General features: G+C 37.2%; 2 protein-coding genes across 3 annotated transcripts in view; one reads left to right on the forward strand and one right to left on the reverse strand.

The window, feature by feature from the left end:
- Window positions 1-10555: 10555 nt before the first annotated feature.
- LOC122843002 (annexin A4-like) lies at window positions 10556-20274 on the reverse strand. Of its 2 annotated transcripts, none has more exons than XM_044137389.1 (15): window positions 20127-20274; window positions 17729-18019; window positions 16878-16960; window positions 15862-16095; window positions 15672-15759; window positions 15257-15351; window positions 14885-14998; window positions 14680-14770; window positions 14377-14456; window positions 14221-14277; window positions 13957-14050; window positions 12421-12516; window positions 11599-11657; window positions 11311-11433; window positions 10556-11192 (listed from the first exon to the last, which is right to left on the reverse strand). In XM_044137389.1, exons 2-15 carry the CDS (start codon window positions 18015-18017, stop codon window positions 11133-11135), a joined length of 1563 nt encoding a protein of 520 aa, XP_043993324.1. In that variant the 5' UTR covers window positions 18018-18019; window positions 20127-20274; the 3' UTR covers window positions 10556-11132. The 2 variants fall into 2 exon arrangements, with proteins under 2 accessions (XP_043993324.1, XP_043993323.1); XM_044137388.1 differs by having other exon boundaries at window positions 15862-16263.
- Window positions 20275-23618: 3344 nt separating this feature from the next.
- Window positions 23619-24495, forward strand: part of zcchc24 (zinc finger, CCHC domain containing 24) — a 41734-nt gene continuing 40857 nt past the window's right edge. Inside the window, exon 1 of the mRNA XM_044137390.1 lies at window positions 23619-24119. Within this exon, the coding sequence (XP_043993325.1) occupies window positions 23880-24119 (240 nt within the window). The 5' untranslated portion in view covers window positions 23619-23879. The remainder of the gene's footprint in view (window positions 24120-24495) is intronic.

The raw sequence follows: 24495 nt of genomic DNA on the forward strand, positions 1-24495 counted from the left end.
GCTCCGTACGTTTACCATAAAAGGTAAAGAGGGCGGTGTGCCACAGAAAAGACGCCCATTTCTTCAATGGGCGTACACGTTACTCTGTAGTATAGGTCTAAAATCCCAGATGGATGAACCGAGAACGGAGAGAATTTTATCCCGGAAAATGAAACATGTGTTCGTTACATCCAAAACGAGTAATCTTTAAAGTAAATTAATCTACCATAATTTAACAAAAAACTTTCAACTGGCACGGTGCAACAATGATTTTCATTTCTTAGAACTTCACCAAGCGCCACCATTTCACCATATATTTTAATATTGTGGGAGAGCAGAAATTAAACTTTTTCCGTTTGAAATGTTCTTTTTGGCACATGTAATTGATAGAAGGGCAACTTCTTAAACTACTCAAAATTTAATATAAAACACAAGCATTTGTACATCTAAACGGACATATTAGGTCCGTTTAAATTAGAAAACATCTACAGGTATGCAAAAATAAAATATTTTACATAAAATGTATCAGTCTGTAATCCAGCCACTATTAGAAAAGAGCACAAACAGAATCGAGTTAAAAATCTTGATTAGGCAAGGTATGGAAGTAAATATGTGCCATCAGAATTTGAATAAAAAATACCTCTGAAATTTGAATGTTGTATATTAGTGCTTACTTTTTCAGTATTAAAATAAATTCAGAATATATTTTTAACCTAAAAAAAATTCAATGTCATTATTTTTGCAGTAAAAAAAAATTCGGTGTAATTTTTTTACATGGTTGCAATTTTCAGTTATTAAAAAAATTCACATCCCTATTTCAAAGTGATCAAATTTTCAATATACATATTTTTCACAGTTTAAATTTTCTGTGTTAAAAAATTCAGTATATAAAAAATTCAACTTTTCAAAATTCAAATGCAATATTTTCGTTGTCCTCCAATTCAACTTGCTCAAATTCGCCGTCTCAAATTCAGCGTCTAAAAATTCGCTGTAAAAATGGCCAAGGTTACTTCAGGTCACAGACATTAGCAATGGATGTCCGAGTCCAACATCCACCTAATCACGTGACACAACCGTCATATTGAAGAAATACCAGCATCACCCAGGCTGGCGACCATGGAGGCGAACGCAAACCCAACGGTGAGTTTAATGCTTTCATATTTCTATAGTATATTTTATTTTGTGCATGAAGTTTGATACATTATCTTAAAGCCTGATTTAAAACACGGGTTGGGCCGTTGTTAATCTTACAAATTGTAGATTTATTTGTGTTTTATATAGTTTCTATAATTTTAATGAGAGAAGAGCACAGTAGGATTGCCATCCCTTTCGTAAAATACGGAATCGCCCCGTATACGAGACGCGATTTGTTCGGTATTTCTGTATGTCCGACAGTAACGCCTATCACATGCATATAAACATTTATTGTAAAAATAATTACAATAATAAAACACAAGACATGTTAATCTCAGCTAATGTGGCGGTAGCTAGTAAGGACCCCAGAACGCTTTGGACCATTGATGATGTCACGGTTGCCTAGAAACACTAGGGTGCAAAAGAGGGTTAGCAGTCGTGGTGAGCCGCTCTCAACCTGCGTCTTTTTAAAACGTCCTCAACCGATACTCTACCATGTCCTAGCAAAGATACAGGAGAGGGAAGACACACATGCCAGGCTGAACAGTGTCAGTGGGGATGAATGCTAGCAATTAAAAAAAAAAATTAAGAGGGAAACTGAAGAAATTATACTGTCTCTTTATTCTTTAAAACTTATGGTACTGCAGTTTTAGTTTCTCTAGTGAAATAGAATGACACTTTCCATCTGCTAGATCCTTATTTTAATTTCTGAAAGGTGGGAACCCTACAGCACAGAGCTTTCCTGAGTAAAAGTGATCATTCTCATGAAGTGTAAATTTCTTTTTAACTAATCCTTTTTCAACTGCTACTTTGTCTTTTATATATTTTGTGACTACAGGGTAGTCAGGATGCTATTGTTGAATCTGCAAGCCACTTACTTAACTTACTAACTGAAAGACCACGGAGTGGAGGAAGAGGAGACATGATGAAATTCTGGACTGGATGGGAAAATCTGCCAGCAAGTCTGTCTGTGGAGATTGTTGGTGGAAACTACACCACATGCTACAAAACACTAAGAATTCCTTGTCACTACTGGAATTACAACTCTTTCGGTGAGGATTTTGTAGCATGCATTTCCTCTACGCAGTCTGGCTTTGGCTTGCTTTGAGTGATCGACCTGTTAAAAAAAATAAATAAAAGACAATCTACATTTAAGGTGTAGCAGTTCTTTGTTTGTGAATCAGTTTGTTAAAACAAAACAGTTTTGTTGAAATGTAGAATCAATTCAATTTTCTGATTTTGTCAGATCACAAGTTCAATACATATGTTTAAATGTGATCATATGTATTACTAATTAGAGCGACAACATTGCTGTTACTCTAATTTCTCTAGTTTTGTCAAATTCAAAACTAGAGGAACTAGAATAACACAATGTTCAGAGTAGATATTTCATTTCTCTGAGTCAGTACTGTTTGTACAGGCAGTTTTAAATATGAAACTGAAATTGTTTTTTTATGCAAAATTTTATTGAATGTACTTAGATGAGTTCATATATGCTTTAAGTATAAGAAAATAAACAACATAAGACAAAACCTTTTCTGATTCTTATAATTCAAGTAATGTAAAGCAATACAACAATGTACAAATGTACCTAATGGGTTCCTTTTGAGTAAAGAAAAAAAACAAACAAATTACAAATTTAGAACATTTTTGTTCTCTGACATGTCTACCATAAAAGCACTAAAATTCACCTCTGTGGTAACATGATCAGCATTTTGCTTTACATTTCATAAATGGTGAATTTTTAAACTGGCACGGAAGCGTATTGCTGTCACGAAAAAAAATTGAGCGCTATCACGTTATAACATCATATGTATCTTATTAAAATGTGATAGTTATCTTGTTAAAACATGATTGCCTTCTGGTGATTTTGGTTGCTTGGTTACAAACAGCCGTTTGCCGTTATTCAGCTATTGTTATTCAATAAAAATCTGAACATAAAATGTTCAGCAAATACATCTGAGCCTCCGTTATAATCTTTATAACCTCTGTCAAGGCACCGTGGGGTTCAGGAATTGGATGATGTGTACGACCAAGAACCCAGAGCAGGTTAGGAGTCATGTTGCTTCAGTTCGAAGTGGGTGATTGTCCCAGCCACTGCAGAAAGTATCCAGATCATCCTGCAGACATGGCAGGAAGACATAATGGCAACAGAAGAGGAGTGCTTCATTTGAAATGTCCAGGTATCCCTCTTCTTTAAGGTAGTGTAGCACGTCATAATAGATGCACGTTACAGCCGTCCACAGATCTCTCCACAGTCGCTCAGTCCTTCAATTATGGAGTAATAAACAATTAAAAACTGCCCTTCAAATCTCATCATATTGAAGACCACACAAAGCTAATGTTACTATAGACATTCAAAAGCATCACATATTGAAACTTGTCATTTGTACAAACCTTTGATTGTGCACACTCTTCCCAGATATAAAACTGCTTCTTCCTGCTCCAAACGATCACGGAGTCTATCAAAAATATGATTCAGCAAAAGTTCCTTGAAAAGAGAAAAAAGAAAAAAAACATTTAAAAAATTGTCAGTAAAATAAAAAAGTATTTTGACATCAGTAGGTCAGCATTGAGAAGTCACAGTAATCTAAATTAAATTATGATATTTAATCTAAAATAAGTTAACAGATGTACTTACAAGCATATATTTTCTTGAAAATTAGTTAAAATCAACTGAAAAACAAAGGCGGTTGTTTATAGTGTTGCTAGGTAACAGAACGAGGTTTTAGGCAAAGTAAAAGAATGTAAATTAATATTGTATATCAACAATTGTCAGATAAGAGAAGCAGTATTTTGGATGATGTTGTAATGAAGTCACCTGAACAATACGGTAGCTGATCAGAATGGGGTTGTGGTTATAATTAATGTCGGAAAGTGTTCACAGCCCCTCTTTGAAGCACACAAGGCAGCCATATTAGCGGTAGCATCTCCTGAAAAATTACGACTTTACTAAGACTGCCTGTCTCAGTCTCACCTAAGACAACATACAAACAACCCAGAATGTCGCCACCCATCAGTTCTCTTTAAAGATTCTAGACTTGACCCAAGTGGTATTTCTTTTTGAAATAAAACTGGGGAAATTGGACGTGGGACAGCGGGGAGGGGCTGGGGGTGCTAGGAGGTAGCGAGATGTAATATGCCGGCACTACACGGTGTAAGATTAACAACGGCCCAACCCGTGTTTTAAATCAGGCTTTAAGATAATGTATCAAACTTCATGCACAAAATAAAATATACTATAGAAATATGAAAGCATTAAACTCACCGTTGGGTTTGCGTTCGCCTCCATGGTCGCCAGCCTGGGTGATGCTGGTATTTCTTCAATATGACGGTTGTGTCACGTGATTAGGTGGATGTTGGACTCGGACATCCATTGCTAATGTCTGTGACCTGAAGTAACCTTGGCCATTTTTACAGCGAATTTTTAGACGCTGAATTTGAGACAGCGAATTTTTAGACGCTGAATTTGAGACGGCGAATTTGAGCAAGTTGAATTGGAGGACAACGAAAATATTGCATTTGAATTTTGAAAAGTTGAATTTTTTATATGCTGAATTTTTTTAACACTGAAAATTTAAACTGTGAAAAATATGTATATTGAAAATTTGATCACTTTGAAATAGGAATGTGAATTTTTTTAATAACTGAAAATTGCAAGCATGTAAAAAAAATTACACCGAATTTTTTTTTACTGCAAAAATAATGACATTGAATTTTTTTTTAGGTTAAAAATATATTCTGAATTTATTTTAATACTGAAAAAGTAAGCACTAATATACAACATTCAAATTTCAGAGGTATTTTTCATTCAAATTCTGATGGCACATATTTACTTCCATACAAGGATCCATGGGAAATTTCTAGTGTATGGTAAGCTTAAGTAAAAATAACAGAGAAAATCCCAATCTGTTGCTGCTAAAAGACAAAATTCTATATATATATTATTTATATTATTCATGTATGACTTTTATTTGGATAGAGACAGAATTAAACACTTGCAAAGAATTTGTAACAATTTTCAAGTGCTTGATGTGCAGACTATTAAATCTTGATTTTCTTCTATTCTTTATAAATTAAAACTTCTTGTCTGCTAGTATGTTAGTTTGGCTACCTGCCGGGGGCTTCTTATATTTGTTGCCAATTCTATTCCTGAAACAAATATTCCTTACTGAGAGTGGCAGGTGGTCTCTCCTTTATCTTGCACACAGCAACTATCAGTGTTTTTAACAAGACACAAGTCTACACACTAGGGATGATCTACCTGTACATGGAGTTAAAATTTTAGCGTGACATTCTTTGTGTATGTTAAACAATGATGGACATTTCTTTGTCCATAAGGTTGTCCCTGCATTCAGCCTAAGCCTCACAAAAGCAAATAATTATCTGAAAGTAAAACTTATCAAAACACAAGCTTTGTTCAGTATTGCAGCTGTCCTACTAAACAGTACATAATAATTCCATTTGTTTATATTTTCAATCGGAAATACAGCAAGCACTTGCTCATGCTGAAAGTAACAATCCCAACAATGCTAAGTGGTTTGAGTCAGTTGGAGTTTACTACCATTAAGCAAAAGATGACTCATTTTCATTGCAATATTTTTTCCTAAAATAACAATGAACAAATGGGTTGCAGTGACACTGTTGGTAGCACTGTTGCATTGCAGCATGAAGGCCCTGAGCTCAAATCCCCGCTAGGTTTCTGCATGCAGTTTGCTTGTTCTCCCTGTCCATGTGTGGGTTCTTTCCAGGTATTCCTCCCAATTTAATCATGAGTTATCATGAACATAATGAACCCTTTTTTGTGTTTGAGTGGGATATCATAAATTATTTATTTGCTTTTTGCCAAATTTTGATGGTAGCTTTGGCATGATCAATGATCTTGCACATTTTCAATCCAGCCCAGGCATTTTATTTGAAGAAACACCGGAAGAAAAGGTCACATTTGAGAGTGTGAAATCTATTTGCAGTCAGTTGCCCGGTCACATTTCAATCCTAGAAAAATAGGGCTCCGTTTCCCTGAGGAGCTGCATCCTGGAATCTGAATGCAGTTTAATTAAACTCAAGAGTCTCTACTTTAGCTCTGTAAATGTATCACATAAAGCCTGCATTTTGTTTGTTGTGTTAAAAGAAGGCTAACATATTTGTGCATCTGTCCAGGGGGTTTCAGTCGTAGTTAGTGGTACAAATTAGTGAAACGATAAAAAATGTAATCAACGGAACTTCATCAAATCAGCTGTCTGACCACGTTAAATATTTTATGTAGTAAAAAATGTCATTGTAATGATAAAAACAGGAGGATTTATTTATTCCTTGCATAACGCCGCTGCTGTAGCCACAGGCTTATGCACCTTCTGAGCTGCAGCCAATTTCATAGAGTGCTCTGTCTCCATGAAGGGATAAAATATAAGAAGGCTGCACATTGTTTATTAACAACCAAACCATATATGGGGATGACAAATGAAATATGTATTTGAGGAGGATTTGTGCAACACAGTGTAATGACAATGGATGCGCCCTGCTTCCTAAACTGCAGCTGAACAGAGATTGTTGGCACAGGGGCAGGCGACTGCAGGCATACCTCTCAAACCGTGACCTTATTCATGCATGCAGTGAATCTCATTGTGACATCTGCAACTCGCTCCCCTCCTCCCCTCTCCATCTCTTTGCCCTGATGGCTACATCGCTTGTGCAACCATGTGCCTTCCATTTGGATGAAAAATTAATTACATTTCATTCATATCAAAGGGAAGCGAGTCTCCTCTGCTGACACACATTGGACAATTGTGTCTGTATCCCTTTTCTGAGGCTCATGTGAATGGAGGGCGGCCTGATGGTTTTTATCGCAAGGGTATGAATGTCTTTATTATTTAGATGACTAAAGTGGTGTTTCAAACTGTCTGACTATTCACTGAAACATTGTTTCAAAGATTTGTTTGTGAGTAAGTCTAGAACAGTTGAGATAATAGCCTTATCTTTTATTGAAGAGACTGTCAGCAAGTATCGTCATCACTTATCCCGGCCCAATGGCCTCAAAGGAAAAAACAAAATCCCTGCATTTTATAGATTTTTTTTTCCTTGCAAGCTCGAGTAGAGATTCAGCTAAAGCTGTCAGAGCTAAGGGTGGCAAAACAATTACTGCAGTGTTCGCTCATTTTTCACACTCTTTTACTCACTGCATCACAGGAATGTATCTGTTTTATTCAAATCCTGCCAGAAACCAGAGCATGATGGAGCTTCCAATATGTAGAGTGTTCACAACAAATAAAAAAAGCAAGCTGTGAACAAAGGGGATGAGTTTATTTATGCCACTTGATTCAAGCTAAAAGAATATTTTACAGCGATCACTGCACTCACGGACATCATATGCAGAATTTCATAGGATGCAACAGAGAATACAGATAAATTACACAGAAACGTGTTTCAGTACAAGTAGCCAAAGTAAAAAAAAACTAAAAAAGATGAAGGCTCCTCTGTTTTTAAAATCAAGGAATGCATTTCAAATGATATTAGATTATGTCACTTAACAGAATCCAACAAAATCCGTATCTTAAACAATTGGCATTAAAAATATTATGAAGATGAAACATTGATGATGACAACCTGAAACAGATAAAAAGCACATAAACAAGTGCAACTCTTACAACTCTTTCAATGTGGTTTTTATTCTGGACTGCTATACTCAAACAGGGAATATAAAATAAAATAATAATGCTAAAGCTGCTTTTACCTGGTTGTATAATTGTGAACAACTTTAAAAGTTACTTTACATCTTGACTCAGTTTCAGCTTCCAGGCTTCTTTGGTGGGACTGTATTAGCCCGCCACATCTTGACTTGGCAATATTTGCTCACTCTACCATTCATTTCTCCAAAATTGTCAAATTATGAGGACATTTTTATTTCCCACCATACTTTTCAAGGGTAACACTTTATTTGACGGGTTGTGAATAAGACTGTCATGACGCCATGACTTGGTGAACAAACTGTCAAACCTCTATTTCTGCCTGACTTCAAATTCCATAAATCCATAAATAAAGCCTGAGAACAGCAACTGTATGGAAAATGTTGCTTTGTTCAAACTTTTAGATGCAAAGCCAGGAAGTTCTACTGAGACTTAAACCTAGAGCACTGGATTCAAAAACCAGGGTGTTAACTATTACACTGTAGAACCCATACATGACAAAGTTGATATTAGGTTTGAAGGAGCCTTGATTTAAAAAATTGCCAGCCAGATCACACAAGTGAAACTCTCTATTTGGCCTACAAAACCCAGTTATAAACATGACTTAGGGAAAAACTCTTTTAAGTGTGCTGGAAAATTGTCATTGTTATTAAAATTAAGTAATTATGTTGGGTAGTTAAGTGTTTTAACAGAACTTTTCTTTTGAGATTAGCGTGTGGAGAAAGTGTTAGTCTCTGATAAACAATTATCAGGTCACAGTTGTGGGTAACTGACCAACATTCTCCATTTCGCAACAAACTGTTGGCATGTTGCCCAGTCTGTCTGAAACATGCCTTTTAATAGTTACTTGGTGTGTGCCACTGATGCAAGACTACAAGTAAAACATATAGGCTGCTGCAGTGTTCATCCGAAAGCTTGTGCCTTTGAATAAGCAACAACAATACAGGCTTTCTTCAATTAATTACTATGACTCTTTCTCACCCGCTTGATAAACTAGATTCCTCTATACAGATGAGAGTTCAACAATAACACACTGTTATTGTAGGTCAACACAATAGTGCTAGCCTTGATGCTGTCATTAGCATTTTAGCCTGTTTTAGCTATCAACTAATTTTAGTTTTTACATGGGTTTTAGCACACTGCATGGGGTAATTTATTGTAGGTGCATCACTAGTAACATGTAGGATACTAATCAAAGTCTACGTGCTATGATTCATATTTCAGCTAGCTTTAGCTTTTTAGCTCACCTTATAAACTGGTGTGACCTTACAGAATAGACTTGAATGCAGTAATTTGCAGAAATTTCTAATAGTCTTTGGGTGGGATTTTTGCATGAACAAAAAGCTTTCACTCTTCTTCAATAATTTTTCAATATACATTTGGCCAATTCTTTACATTTCTGCAAGTTTTTTGCATTTAAATTCATTCTTCTCCAGTTCCCACATAAAGTTTACAGCATTCATTCTGCATTTTCACAGGAAATGCAGTTTTTTTTTTTTTCAAGTTTCAAATTGTTACTTGTTAAGTCCAAAGGATCCCTTCTGGCAAAACAGCGATGTAATCTTTCTTGAAACACCCTAAGTAGCCTTCTAATTTTGAAATCCACTTCTAACACCAAGCACTTTTTTTTTCCACTTTATTTTACTGACGTGGTCTAAAATCACTCTTCCATGCTGGCTTTGTTCAATGTCCCAAAGCTGTTTTACAGCTGCTATCAGTTCCACAAACCCCCACCCGCCGACCCCAACCCCCATCCCCACCTCACCATTATTGACTGTAGTGCAGAGTCTTCCTCCACACTTCTGTAGCCAGCCAAGCGCAGTGGCCAGTCTTTGCAGCGAGGTGTGTTGAACAGCATTTTAAGTGAAGTCAACAAGGACTTTTGTAAAAGTCAAAAGTTCACTGAACAGCCACACAAGTTGGCTTCATATAAGAAAGATGGACAAAATATTTATTTGTCCATAATGTTGAGCAAAATGTGAATAATTTAACAACAAAAGGCCCACTAAGTCCTGGCATTGATCTGAAAGCTTTCATCATTTAGCTGTACAGGCATTTTGTCGCCTGTACACATTTTAACCTTTGTTCACAATCAATGATCTAAAACACAACAAGGAATAATCCATATAAGGTCTGGAGAATGGAAAATTACATCTTGGGTGAGACTGTCCATCCATCCATCCATCCATCCATTTTCAGTTCACCCTTGTCCTTTAGTGGGGTCGGGAGGGTTGCTGGTGCCTATCTCCAGTTACGTTCCGGGCGAGAGGCGGGGTCACCCTGGACAGGTCGCCAGTCTGTCGCAGGGCTGGGTGACTGTAAAATTTTAAAATTACGTCACTGCCCTCTGCTGGCAGGGAAACTCAACAGTCCACTGGTACTATCCGAATAGTCAATAACTCAGTTTTTAAAGAGTATTCAAAGACTTTAGTAAATAGATTCTCATTTATCAGGATAAGTTTATCAAATCTCTAAAGCTCTTACTAGTTGACAGGCTGTCAGTTCGTACTTCTAGTTACGCACCCAGGTTTTCTGTTGTTCCGTTTTTGCTTGCAAAGTTGTATTTATTGGTGTGTCTATTTTTCTGCACATTGATCCTAAAAGGGTTGCGATTCTATATTTTAAAACTTTTTTGCCATTTTGCAATTTAAGCTTCATCGTGGAATTTGATCAGTTTTGCAAATGCTATGGGTGACAACCCCTGTGTCTTCACAGATGCTTTTGCATATTTTGCATTAACAAATCAAACAGCAACGAGGTTTTTTTTTGTATTTGCAATTTATTATTTGGCATGCCTAGTTTTCCAAAAAACACTAACACACACTGGCAACAAAAACCCTGAAATATCAGTTGCAAACAAATACAGTAAACAATAATGTGTGACTGGAGACAAATCATATATTAGATTATACATTTTCCAACATGATCCTGTACTTTGGTACTTCAGCATTTCTTGAAATCAAAAAACAAGATGATTTATGTTTAAAATTTCTTTTGACATGTAATTATGATGGCACACTTGTAATAAAAATTCTTAAAAATATATAGCAAAAGTTTTGATTTCAGATTTCAAAATATATATGTCATAGTAATAAACAAACTATTTGAAAATCCTGAAAATATATGGCAAATAAAAAAAAAAGTCTACATAGAAAAATAAATTGTTACAGGTGCTGCTGTGTAAATGTAGCATTTAGAAGCATTGGCATGGCAAGTAGGTATGTCATTTTGGATATAATTCATACAGAAGAGGCAGGAACATGATATTCATAGAAACATCTTAATGCTGCAAATGCACTTGACTGCTCATGGTCTACTGCAGGATATGTCTCCTCTTCAGTCATTGCCACCGCACAGCTTAATCAGCAGCTTCCTGTAGTCTCCTGATGTGTCTCCCTGTTAATTAAAAGTATAGCAAATTAATGCTGACATGCATCTTGCAAAAGCATTGCATTAAAAAAATAAAATAAAAAATTATATTTCGCATAATTTCTGAATCAGGATAAGTACTTACATGGATGTGTGTGTACAGCGATTTTCCGAAGTTCTTAACATATTCCTGACGGATATCCAGCATGTCAATCTCCGAACGGGAGACCATAATCCGGATCAGGGTTCTGTCTTTAGTTCCAGCTCCCTACAAGAGTTCCATATTTATACATATTTAGATGGACAAAATATACATACAGACATAACACAATAAATTAGGATAGTATAAAAGTATATTTGTTTCAGTAATTCTAATTCAAAGGTGAAATTCATATTTAATTTTTAATGATTTGATTATTAATGTTTGCTGTACCTTCATGGACTTGTAAAGTCTCTCTGCGAAGTAGCCTGGTGTATTTTTAATGCACTTCACTGCAAACAGAAACATCAATTATTGGCAATAGAAAACACAAATGCTCAACACAGCGTACACAAAGAGAAAACCAGACTCAAACACATCACGCAAAACACAGCAAAAAAAATTACTACGGGATAACAATAAGAAAAACAGATAAAGGAAAATAAGTAAAACAGCCCGTGGGGGAAACTTTTAAAGACATGCATCTGCTATGTTAATTTCTACAATGAAATATCTATCAAGAGACGGCATGTCAAGTGAAATGAAATGAAACAAACCAACAGCACCAAAATGTAAACACACAAGTGCATAAAATTTAAATAAAATGTGATATCAATATTCAAATTTAAATAGGTTACTGTACCATAAACCTTATAAATGTTTGCAAAAAAAAACAAAAAACAAGTTATTAGCATTTCCAAAATTTTTAACATCAAAAGTAGGTCATGGGCTGTACAATATTGAAGCTGGAATGAACATAGTATTTGTTAAGCCATTTTAGCAGATAAATGTTCCATCAAACGTAATATGGTACTCTTAAAAAAAATAAATAAAAATCTAATTTATGGAACAATACCAACAGCTGTGGTTGCCAGAATTTCATCGTATTCATACTGCAGTTGTCAGAATTTTACCGTAAGTTAGAGACATCTTTCTCATTTTTTCACAGTGTAGTCTTCCATGATAATATAAAAGGGAAAAGGGGGATACCGCCTCCATACACCAGTGAAAAGGTGTCAGGAAACACTCGAACCGGTGAGAATGCATTCTTCTTACCCACAGCCAACATGCCACTCTCGAGGTCTCCAGACATCTCTCTGCAGATGCTTTTCTCGATATCTCTGCCACACATCTTCTGGTATTCATAAAACACTACACACACAAAACACGCACACTGAATCAGAAATACAGACGTTAAAGTGGAGATTTGAAGGGATGTAAAACAAATGACATTTTTAATGATATTTGGGTGTTTATGTCAGCACCTAATTCTAATTAAATTATAAACTCATTTGGAACTGGAATTCTTAAGTAATGCCATAAAGCATTTAATTATGTTTTTATAAGCCAATTATAAAATATATATTATTTTACTTTGGTTTTCCAAGCCAGAAGTTGTAAATTTAACCTTCCAATGTAGTCACATTTAATAGAACCTCTACTCTAAAAGCAGAGAAATGGGCCGACAATAAATGTCTGACATCAAAGGGGCTGAGATTTTGATGGATAAATTGCAATAATGAAATGACTCATGTATTAACAGGCCTGGCTGACTGTTACATTGCTTTGTGTCAGAGGTGAGAGTTTTAATCAGCCTTGATCCGTTCAAAGCATGACTCAGCTGTGCTGCGGAAGGGATGCATTGAAAAGCTGCAGAGTAGCAGCACTCAAAGACTGCACTTCAGCACCTCTGCCCCACCGGCTTGAGAAGAGATCTACTGTCCAGGGTTCTTTATGAATTTTAACAAAAGCATAGAACACATTTTCACAAGAAGTCTGGGCAGCTTGTAAACATGGGAATTACGGCTCTCGAATGTCTTTTTATGTTTTTTTTTTAAACATTTACCTGGATTGTGTTTAGGGGTCACAACAAATACTTTCTTGCAAAAGTACCAATGTCTAGCAAAAGTTTTCACATCACCACAAATTTCAATGCCATTTATGGGCAGTTTGTGTGAAACATCAGTACAAAGTTATGCATTCAGTTATATTAAAAAATGTAGAGAAAAAAAAAACAGTCTACCAGCTTTGCACACACCAACACTAACCAAAAAAGTATTATTTGGAAAAAGTGTGTTAACATCAATCTGGACCAATGTAAAACACTTGTATGCTTCGATCTAAATCTGAAGTTTTTTGCTGCTTTCTTTTAGAATTGTCCCATATGTAGTTAATATTTCCCCTCTCTGACCAGCTTTACTAGCCCTCCTGAAGAAAAGCATACCCACACTATGCTGCCTCAATCAAGTCAAAGGGATGTGTGTTTAGGGTAATCGCATTTTTGCATGGTCTACCACTTGTTTGCTCCATCTCCTACATGACTTGTCATGAACTCTAAACTTCTGGTTTTCTTGTAGCCAGTCTTCCTTAAATAACCAATCATAATTATGCATAAAAATATATTTAGTGATACGAGATGAAAAGGAACTAAATGCATACGTTTCTGTCAAAAAAAGAAAAGAGATCATGTGTGCTTTTCCTTTATATTGATATATCACAGATGTAAATCCCAATAAAATACATTGACATCTAAGTATATGTGACAGAATAGTTTAACAAAAAGATACATTCTACTAGGTATTGTTTGTGTACCTGTTCGGAGATGTGGTTTGCTTCTTGCACACAAAATGGCATTGAATTTGGACTCATCTGTTCCAAGTTTGTTTTCTCCAGCAGCATACAGTGCCTGCAGCATAAAAAAATGGCACATGTATATAGAATCATATGCAAATGGCAGTGCTGACCAATTGGAAAGGCTTGATCCCAGCCAAGAAACAAGTAGGAAGTAAATAGTAATCCTTTGGCAGTTTCATGCACCGTACAAACAGTAATCCCCAACATGAGATCAGACTTCACCTGAGCGTCTTGTTGAGCCAGACTGACATCAATATTCTCTCTTTCATCTCGATTACCCTGCAAGATACAAAACAGCAATACACTCTTTAGATTTGACACGGTTAGGGCAACAGAGCAGCTGCAAAATTACATAAGTCATTTACAACACAGCTGTACCTGAGCCAGAGAGATCAGGAGACGACAGAAGTGGCCTGAGGTATCGCTTCTAATGGCATCTTCCAGGGATTTCTTGTAGGCTGAAAAGAAGAAATCAGACAATGAATACAATCAACCTGTAGCTACAGCAAGCTGATGTGGTTCCTGACCAATTCATATTTTTCCACATATTTTGATGTTTCAATCATCTTTCGACATTTAATCCTTCACTTTTTCCTGCTTCACAGATGTCAATTACTGTAATTGTACTATTAGAATTGTATTATTAGAAAGCCGCATATTCACAGTCCTGACATCTCTTACTTTCTTTGTAAATCCGGTTTATTTCTTTGATTTCAGCATTGGAGCGCGAGGACAAGATCTCTATCATGCAGGCTTCGTCAGTTCCAGCTCCCTGTGAGGAAGAGCAGAGCAGCAAATATACATTTTATTTTCTTCCAGAACAGTTTCCAGCATATAAGGGCAAATTAACTCAGTGGAATCATCATATCTCTTTCTGAGGACTTGCCTTCATAGCACTGTGGAGTTCAGAGGCGTCTAACTCAGCCGGGCTTTTCAGCATGGCCATAACCAGGTTCCTGAAGTCTCCAGAAAGCTCTGAATGCAGATCTTTAATCAGGTCCTGGAAGTGGAAAAGAATTTTGAATGACTCACAACCATCGCGAGCTGGAAGCTCTGTGGTCAAGTCGACCTTAAGTATATTGGATCTTCCCTCCATTTTACCGCTGGCACCAGCAGCAGATGTCTGCCTGCCGCTCATTTCAGTGGAATGGACTTGGAGCCATGTCTGTTACTATGTTTGTAAATGGTGTCAACTATTTTTGAAGGAGGCTATTCTAGAAAGCAGCCTTATGATAATAACCACAAACGGAAACACTACCTTCCCGTAGGACGTTTTGTAGGCTCTGAGTAAAGGTACCCGTTGCTTAATGGAGCGACTGCCCAGTAGGTCGATTATGGCCTGCTCGTCAGTTCCTGCGCAGACAAGTCGGAGATGTATTGCTAGGCTCAAATCAGACAGAAAAACTGGGCCTGATAACATTTAATGTTCTAGTTTTACACACAATATAACATTAATTCATATTTTTTACATATTAATCTGTATTTCAAACTTTTTTAGATATTTATAGACGGAGGATTTTTCAGCAGGAGAAAATATAACTTCCAAGTTCCACTACCAATGTTACTAATTATCATTTGCAGATAGTTAGTAACATTGGTTATATCAACATAATCTCAGGTGTTATTTAATATTTCTGTACAGTGTGATTAGGGCATCAGCCCAGAAAACTCACCAAAGCCCTTCATGGCTTTCCTAAGGACCTCCACATCTTTCAGCGGATCAGCTCCTGGGAAGTCTATGATTGTTCCCCTGAATACTTTCTAATGTAAAAGTACAGAAGTCAAGATTTGTGATGTAAAAATGCTTGCATGCAACAGACAAATCAATTTCTTTTTATTTATTTATTTTTTTGTATCCTTTACATTGCTGAACGGAGCGACCGGCATGGCTCCTCCTCCATAGGCTGGCATTGATGGATTTGGTGACGGGGCTCCTCCTCCATAGGCTGGCATTGATGGATTTGGTGACGGGGCTCCTCCAAAGCCAGGCATGGGTTGTTGGGGTGGGTTGGGTGATGGTGCTTGGGGGTATCCGGGCATCATCTGTCCAGGCTGATCCATCCCTGGATACTGTTGTTGGGGCATTGTGCCTCCTGGCTGTGGGTATAGGCCACATGACTGTAGGTTAGGATAGAGGGCACCGCTGTCACCCACACGGGGGGCAGGTGGGTACCCTCCCGGTGCAAGTGGGTACCCTCCAGGTACTTGGGGGAGCATGGATGGGCTTGGAGTAAACGCCCCCATGCCAGCAGAGATCTGGTTGGCCTGTGAAAGATTGGCATTCAAATTAATAATGTTATAATTAGTCTTGGTTTATTTATTGTAGAGAATGTGTAGCAGTTCACACCTTGTCTGCATCAGTAACACATATCTGTGTTTTAAATGATGGATTAATCCCACAGAAGAGAAACTTAGGTTATTGTTTCTCCTATTTTGTCGTTGTTGTTATTGTTGTTGTTGGGGTAATAATTTATATGAGTTCTGGGCATCAAAGTGTGATCACGCTAATTAAATGGACTTTTTGCAGAAAAATGAGAACCAAAGCAGACATAGCGATGATGAAAACAACGCAGGAAAGAGAAAAGAAGCATCAGATTAATGGGAAAATAAGCATAAATGAGACTTCAGCACATGTCTGATTTTCATGCAGTAGAACGAGAGGAAAGTTGGCAAAGAAAACTGCAATGATGAGAACTTTAGGGAATATGCTTCTGGAGGAAAATAAATCTTACCGTTAAATGTAAGAGCATCAGTTTCCACTACAGGCTGTGCAACTCAGCCTAACTGCAATACTTAATGCAATAACCTGAATATGGTGCATCACAAGTTTATTTAAAAAAAAAATTTATGTTTAAATAACCCTTGAGGGCTAAACTCACCATGCCTGCATTGTAACCAGGGCTGGGATAGCTGCCAGGAGCAGTGGAGGGATATCCACCAGAGGGGCCGCCTCCCCACGTGCCTGCAACAAAAAGTAAACATGCAAATGTATTGTGGAGCAAAGTGCCCAATAAAGTTGACGGACATCCTCCTCAGTGGATTTATAATTGTCCTGTTTGTTTAATATCTTGATATAAGAGTGCTGGACAGAAAATGGGAGCAGTATGCAAACTGTGGACAGCAGGATTTAGCTCTCTTAGCAACAGCAGAGATGTTTGCTTTTGAGGGAAAAGCCAGACTAACAAAGGGTCATGTCTCATGACTATTGTTGCCTGTAAACACCACTTGGCTTACAAATTCTGCCTGAAATGTCCCAAAACTTGAGCGCGGAGTATTTTAGAAAAATACACTTACTTCCTTTATTTAATATCCCTTTGCGATCAAAGTATATTTGAATTTGGATTTCTAAAGACATGGATGATACAATCTAATTCCCTCACATGTATACTGCCAGAGTTTTAAATGACTTTAATCTTTTAAGTTAATAGACTTAATTGGCAGTTCTATTAAGAACGATATTGTAGCTTGGTTATTTTATCCATAACTTAAAAAAAGGATGCCCTATGAATAGACAGCTAGGAAAAATGAAACACTCCCAACAGGCTGTAACAGAATTTAACTTCTATTATAAATACCCAATACTTTACAACAAAAATAAAGTATTTTTGAGCTGTTCTTATAATTGTAAGATAAATTTACATTTTTTTAACCCAATTATGCAATCTTGTAATTCTGAAGTCAACCAACTAAAACAAAAAATTTAATTTTTTTTCTTAAAATGTTTGCTTACCTGTGGGTAATGGTGATGGGTAGCCTCCAGCCTGAGGAGGATAGGAGCCAGGCTGCGGAGGATAGGCACCGGGCTGCGGAGGGAAACCTCCTGCTTGGGGAGGATAACCCCCTGCTTGGGGAGGATAACCCCCTGCTTGGGGAGGGTATCCTCCTGCTTGGGGAGGGTAACCTCCTGCTTGGGGAGGGTAAGCCCCTGGCTGAGGCGGGTAACCAGCTGGTTGTGGAGGGTAAAACCCAGGCTGCGGTGGGTATGTGCCAGCTGGAGGGGGGTATCCTGGGTAGCTCATTGCTTTAAATACAGAAATGAAAAGCTAATGAAATATGGTGCCTTGCAAAGTGTGAAAACATTTCATATTTGTGACATTAAAACTTTGTATTTTAATGTGGGGGGTTTTATGTGTCAAATTACAGGCATGACATGCAAAGTCTTCATTTATTTTGCAATTAAGTTTAAAGATGATTTGATTTGTATTTAATCCATTAACCATCTTTCTCTCCGATCACATCTGAAAGTCTTGGAAAATGTTTCTACTGGCATTTAGGTAAAAAAGCCACATTTTTTACCTAAATGAGGCTTAGCACATTTAGGTAAAAAAGAAACTTCCATCCCAGTCTTAAGTTTTTTGCAGCCTCTGACCAGCTTCCTCTACTCTGATGAAGAAAAGCCCCCTCCCAGCATGATGCTGCCACCATGGTGTTTCACATCGGAGTTGGTGTTGTCAAGGGAGAAGTGCAGTTCTAGTTTTTTGCCGTACAGCATTTTGAATATAGGCAATAAAGTTTTATTTTGGTCTCATTTAACAAGAACATCTTCCACATACATGGCCAACTTTGGAAATTCTTAATTCTGTTTAAAAATCTTCCACAAAGAGTAAATTTGTGGAGAAGTGGTCCTGTTGACAGACTCCTAAATCTGAACTGTGGATTCCTACTGCTCCTCCATGTTTACCGTGGGCCTCTTGGTTGGTTCCCAGATTATTGTCTTCTTGCTAGAGGATGGACTGAGCTGTGTTCTGCTAGATGTTCAAGAAATTGTTTTCTAACCTAATCCCCAATATTATCTTAAACCTTTCCATAACTGACCAGTTTGCTGTGTGACTTGGTCTTCATGATGATGTTCGTTCATTGATTTTATCTGACAAACCTTCAAAGAACAACTGTGTTTATACTGAGATTAAATGACATGGAGGTTGGACTTGATTTACTCACTCTGTTCTGAAGGCAATCTTATGCCCAGTTTATGTCTTGAAACTACCATGTCTTTAGCCTGGAGGTGTACCGATTGATCGGTCACTGATCATAATCGGCCAATTTCCGTGAAAAAGTATACGATTGGTGATCGCCGATCACTGTCTTTTTTTTGCAGATCATAAATTGGTTTACCAGGAAGTATCAGTGACTGAAGAACACTTATTGTTATGTAGCATTCAAGTCATTTTAAATACAATCAGGTAGTAACAAGTAACTGGAAATATATTTTTCCCCAATTGGTTTTATTTATAGAGTATATATACATATGTACTATGCATGCACTGGTGAAGAGTTTGACTCTTTATATGCTAGCAGCTGGAGTGAAAATATTTGAGTAAAGAGGAAAGAGAAAGTTTCCTTTTAGTTGCATTTGGTAAGAGAAGTCTGTGCTCCACTGGACTAAATTGTTCCATGGTAAAACTGACCTCAGTAGACAGTCTTCAGCTTTGCATTCCCAGTAAAAAAAAATTTGAATAACCCCACAAAGCAAATAAGATATTCAGTTAAATAGACACACTTAAACCAGATGACATAATGCCGATAACAGTCTCTACTGTTCCTATGGGCTTTCAAGGATAGTAACTTTTGAAGTTTATTTATAACTTCGACAAATATTAAATTACTCTCCAAACTCCAGTTGGTGGTTTTCAAGTTAAACAGCTAGTATTTACTGTTAAAAAAAAAAAAAAAAAAAAAAAAAAAAGAGTACAAGTACACAGTTTCCAGACACAAACTCTTCAAGTTCAAACAAATCTAACTTATTCAGCAAGTCGTCAATAGAACAAGCCTCGGGCCTTTCCAACCTTTCTACTGTGGAGGAGACAAGCTAGCAGATTCACTCTAATCTACCTAGCCTCTTCAGCTACATAGCCTTGTTCTAAGTATCTATGTAAATTTGCCAACTCTAAAACAAAGAACCACTGTAGTCTTAGCATGAAAGAAGTGCTGCAAAAAGCTGAATCTATGGCAACTACGTGGCTTTGCTAAAGGAAGTAATACAGGCTAACTAACTACGTCAAGAACGCAGGAGTAGTGCACTCCGCAGATAGTCGACACACAAACAGATTTACTTTCTATGAAGCGTAATACTGAGTAGCTACCATTAGTTCTGATATTATATATGAATTAACTTAGCAAGTACTTACTTTATGTCCGCTTGTCGTCTCTTCCTGGAGAGCGAATGTCTGTTGGGGTGATGTAGTGTGTCAAACCTTAATGGGTGGGACTCAAATTTTCCATTAAAGGGGAGCCGCCCATCCCTGTAATGACGTAGCTTTGACACAGCAACTAACAACAGTTTATTACGTGACACCAAGCAGCAATGACATCGAGGGAACATAATGACATACTCTGTTGTTGCGCTATGTCCACTTTTTTTACAGGATGCATACCCAAGGTATAGACCTAGGTAAAGCTTCGGAGCAAAGTTGTTTGTATGCTCTGTGTGTCTATGTTCGTTTTCGTATAGGTATATACGAAAATATATATATATATATATATATATATATATATATATATATATATATATATATATATATATATATATATATATATATATATATATATATATATAGCATAGCAACTATCTGCGTTGCTATGCCACTTTTGGTTTTCAACAAACATAGGAGTAGCCTATAATGGAGTATGTTGGCCACGTGGATTTTCCGCTCTTCAGATAAAAAAAAATCATTGTTATGCAGATCAGGTGATTCGTCTAAATGTAATAAGAGATGTCACCATACTATTTTTAGTGACCATCTTTGGAAAATTTGCACAACAAGCCAAACGTGTTCTTGCTCAACTGTAAGTATGAGTGATGACAGATACACGTAGACAATTTGAAAAAGAAGTCTTGGGGTTTTTGCTATTTTAAGCCTCACTGTGTCCCATTCTTGGCTGGGAAAATAAATGTTTATTATTATTATTATTATTATTATTATTATTATTATTATTATTATTATTATTATTATTATTATTATTATTATTATTATTATTATTACATTGATCTAATAGCTCATCTATGATAAATAATTAACTGAGTTCTAATTTATTGAGATATTCGTTAACGTCTTCCCTCATGGCTGTGGCTCATTGAGGAAAAGTGTTAGGATAAGGAGTAGTGCTTACAAGCCTTATGATAAATTTGATGTAGTCTTTTGATTGGCCTTAGATGTACTAAGTAAAGACTTGTATTTGCATAAATATTATTGGTGCCATTTATTGTTTTTGATTCAAATTAATGTAAATATTGATTCCTTGTTTTATGATCGCTCCCTTTCCTACTTCCTTCCTGAGGTTCACTCAAGGTAATCTGGGTACAAAAGGCAGCTAGAAGTTGTCAATGTGTGATGTTGTTGGTAAACACATGACGTACTGTTTGATCAAATAAATCCGCCACAAATTTTATTTTATTGTCATGCCTTCTCTATTAAACATTGAGACACCACTGGGGTCTCAAAGGTGTCTCGGTCCTGCAGAAACTGAGAATGTCCAAAGTATTTACAAATAGCTAATTGCGTACAACTGAATTAAAATCTGTCATACCAGTAAAAACACAGAAAACATTGTCTCAAGGCACTCAATGACAAGAAAAAGCAGGGAATTGTTCTTTAAGTTTGGATCTACCTCTATTGGTCTAGTCGCAGGGGTGTCAAACGCCAGTCCTCAAGTGCCGGTGTCCTGCAACTTTTTTTTTTTTTTTTTACAGAAATCCCGACACAGGTCTGATTCTGTTTCAGGCAGATTCGCCACAAGAGGGAGCTCTTTCAAAAGGTTTCTCTTGCATACACTAGGCAACATTTCATATGGTCTGTAACCATTCTGTTTTCTGAATGCATGCAGGGAAAACCAATAAAAAAAATATATGTGACAGAGATCTGTAACTCCTCAATTGATACTGCCTGCCGGATTGTTGGATTCAGTGGTCATTGCTAATCTTACATGACGATATCTTCAAAAAGATGAAAATTAATAATCATACTAGAAACTGAAAAAAAATGTATACAGAGTACAGATTTATAAACATCAAATTGTTGCTCTGACTTTGAAAAAATGAGCATACACTTGATGTTTTATAAATAGTTTTTAAAAAAACTTAAACGATTTGATATGTAAGAGAGCTTAAAAATGCTGGAAGATGGCCCTGGGTTTGAATTGTTTGCCTGTTCTCCTCATGCATCCCTGGGTTTTCTCTTGGTACACCAACTTCAACTCCAAAAACATGCATAGTGGGCTAACTGGCCTCTTTAACTTGCCCATAGGTGTGAGTATTTGCATGCATGCATGCATGGTTGTTTGTCTGGTGTCTCTCAGTGTTTTACTGTGATTGACTTCCAATCTGTCCACGGTCCACTATGCCTCTTAAACATTGATCTCTGGAGATAAGTTTTTTGCTAATAGGAGCCATTGTACAGTCTAAAAGCTAACAGGAGGAGCAACCTTTGAAACAACTCTTTTTTTTTCCCATTTAGGATCATTTCACTTAATGCAAAACCTTGCCACTTAAATAGTTTTGCAGTGCAGTGTTTCATGCATGGGGTGGAGGACAGTGACCAGGAGTGATGTTAGTTTGGCTACAGTTCTCCAGTGACACACCAACTGCAAAGAGGGGACATCCCTGCACAGATATGTCCTTCCTGATCAGCTTATCCAGTTGTTTCCGCTCAGCTGTTGATAAGAAGCTGCTCCAGCAGACCACGGAATAGATCACTGATGCCAGAGCAGAAATGAACAATATTCAGCAGCATTCATGGACTCCAAAATACCTCAGTCTCCAAAACCCCAATTTAAAAGAAAAAAAAATAGGGCATTTAGAGATAAATTTTTCACTGCATTTAAATCCTTGTAGAGAAAAAAAAACTCAGTTATATCAATTGCAGAAAATCATCCAGATTTTGTACATTTTGATATGTGATTCACACCCTTCCAGAAAGTTCAACCATCTCATCTTTCAGAACATGTTCCCTAGTGACTCAAGGATCACCAGTTTCCTTTGTCAATTGTGAGATGGGTCTGATAAAATTCAATGAATGAATGAATGAATTATTATACTTTATTAATCCTGTAGAGAGAAATTCACATATTTCAGTTCAACCTGTCCAAACATTTAGACAGGTGTATTAGGCTGCAGCCCTTCACCCAGAGAGGGAGTGCCACCGTTCAGTATGATACTATTCATTTTTTAAGCTTATACTTTAGCTTAGCTTATATCTACACGTTAGTAAAATTGAACTTCTATGAAAAATATTGCCGTTACAGAGAGGCCGAGCCAGACTTCAGACTTGAATCCAATAGAGGAGCTATCGAGGTAGCTCAAGATTGGCAAGGAGGCTTTCCAGCTAACAGCTTATTGTAAATAGCAAATATAAATCATCAATATGTCAGTGGAAACAATTAAGTCAAACCCCTGAAACTATAGAGTTGTCATGTCTTTAAATATTTGACAATATATATTTCAGAGATGTAAAGAAAACTAAAATCAAATCTGATTTAGTTAAGATTTTCATTTATTGCTTCATCTACCTAAACGCGTATGAAAACTGTACTTCAAAAAAATATTGATACACTTTACGCTGATTGGCTGTGCGTCTTAGATGACGCAAGCGCACTCATTGAATATTCAAAAAGAGCGTTTCTGCCCTGCCGCAGCATTAAAGTCGGATAGCGGACCATGGGGAGAAAAGGAAAAGTTTTAATTCTGAGATGTTAGCGCAATGACTTTTTAGTAACAATCATATGGGACGAGGCTCCCCGGCGTGAGGAGGGCAGGGTGATTTACAGGAAGAAGCGACACCGACTGCCGGGGCAGGGTGAACGGGACAGAGAGAAAACTTGGGAGAGTTGAGACGAGTGCAACAGTCAGCGGTGGAAAATCCAGCTTGCGCCTATTGATTTGAAAGATGAGCTTGCTGTCTGCCATAGATACGAGCGCCTCCGTGTACCAGCCCGCGCAGCTTCTCAACTGGGTCTATCTCTCCCTGCAAGACCCCCACCAGACCAGCGCCTTTGACGCGTTCAGACCCGAACCCAACTCTTCCCACACGGATCTCAGCTTCAGCAAGACTCCCGCAGCGGCGGACCTGAGCTCTTCCCTGAACTCCAACTATCTCAACAACTTTTTCCAGCTGCAGCGCAATGAGGTGAAACATGCTCCGCAACACACAGATCTGAGCCTGTTTGAGGTCATGTCAGCTGAGCTGTGTGGGCAGCAAAATGTTCCGGGGGGTTTCTAGAAGGACGGCTATGCAGAACACCATTCATACACTTTTTAAAATTACTGTTTGGTGGACAGCTGTAGAATATGCCTATAAACAGTATTAGCTATTAAAACATAATGTTTATATTTATTTACAGGGCCGGCCCTATTGTTTTTTTGGGCCGTACTAAACAGTCACTGGAGCTCCACTAATCCCACCCATGTTTTAACATTGATGCATTACACATCAAACTTGGCCATTATTATAGTAGTTTGGTTATTGTTCTGTAGTTTATAGGATTATACCAAGTAAACAGGTG

Source organism: Gambusia affinis, linkage group LG13, assembly GCF_019740435.1.
Source record: "Gambusia affinis linkage group LG13, SWU_Gaff_1.0, whole genome shotgun sequence".
Lineage (NCBI taxonomy): Eukaryota > Metazoa > Chordata > Actinopteri > Cyprinodontiformes > Poeciliidae > Gambusia > Gambusia affinis.

Coding starts and splice junctions, on each gene's coding strand:
- LOC122843002 (XM_044137388.1), bottom strand. CDS start 18,017: ATGAGCTACCCAGGATACCCCCCTCCAGCTGGCACATACCCACCGCAG. Junction 12,517..13,956: donor CAAACCACATCTCCGAACAG/GTACACAAACAA, acceptor TTGTGTGTGTAG/TGTTTTATGAATACCAGAAG. Junction 11,658..12,420: donor GAGTGGCATGTTGGCTGTGG/GTAAGAAGAATG, acceptor TTCTGTTTGCAG/TGAAGTGCATTAAAAATACA.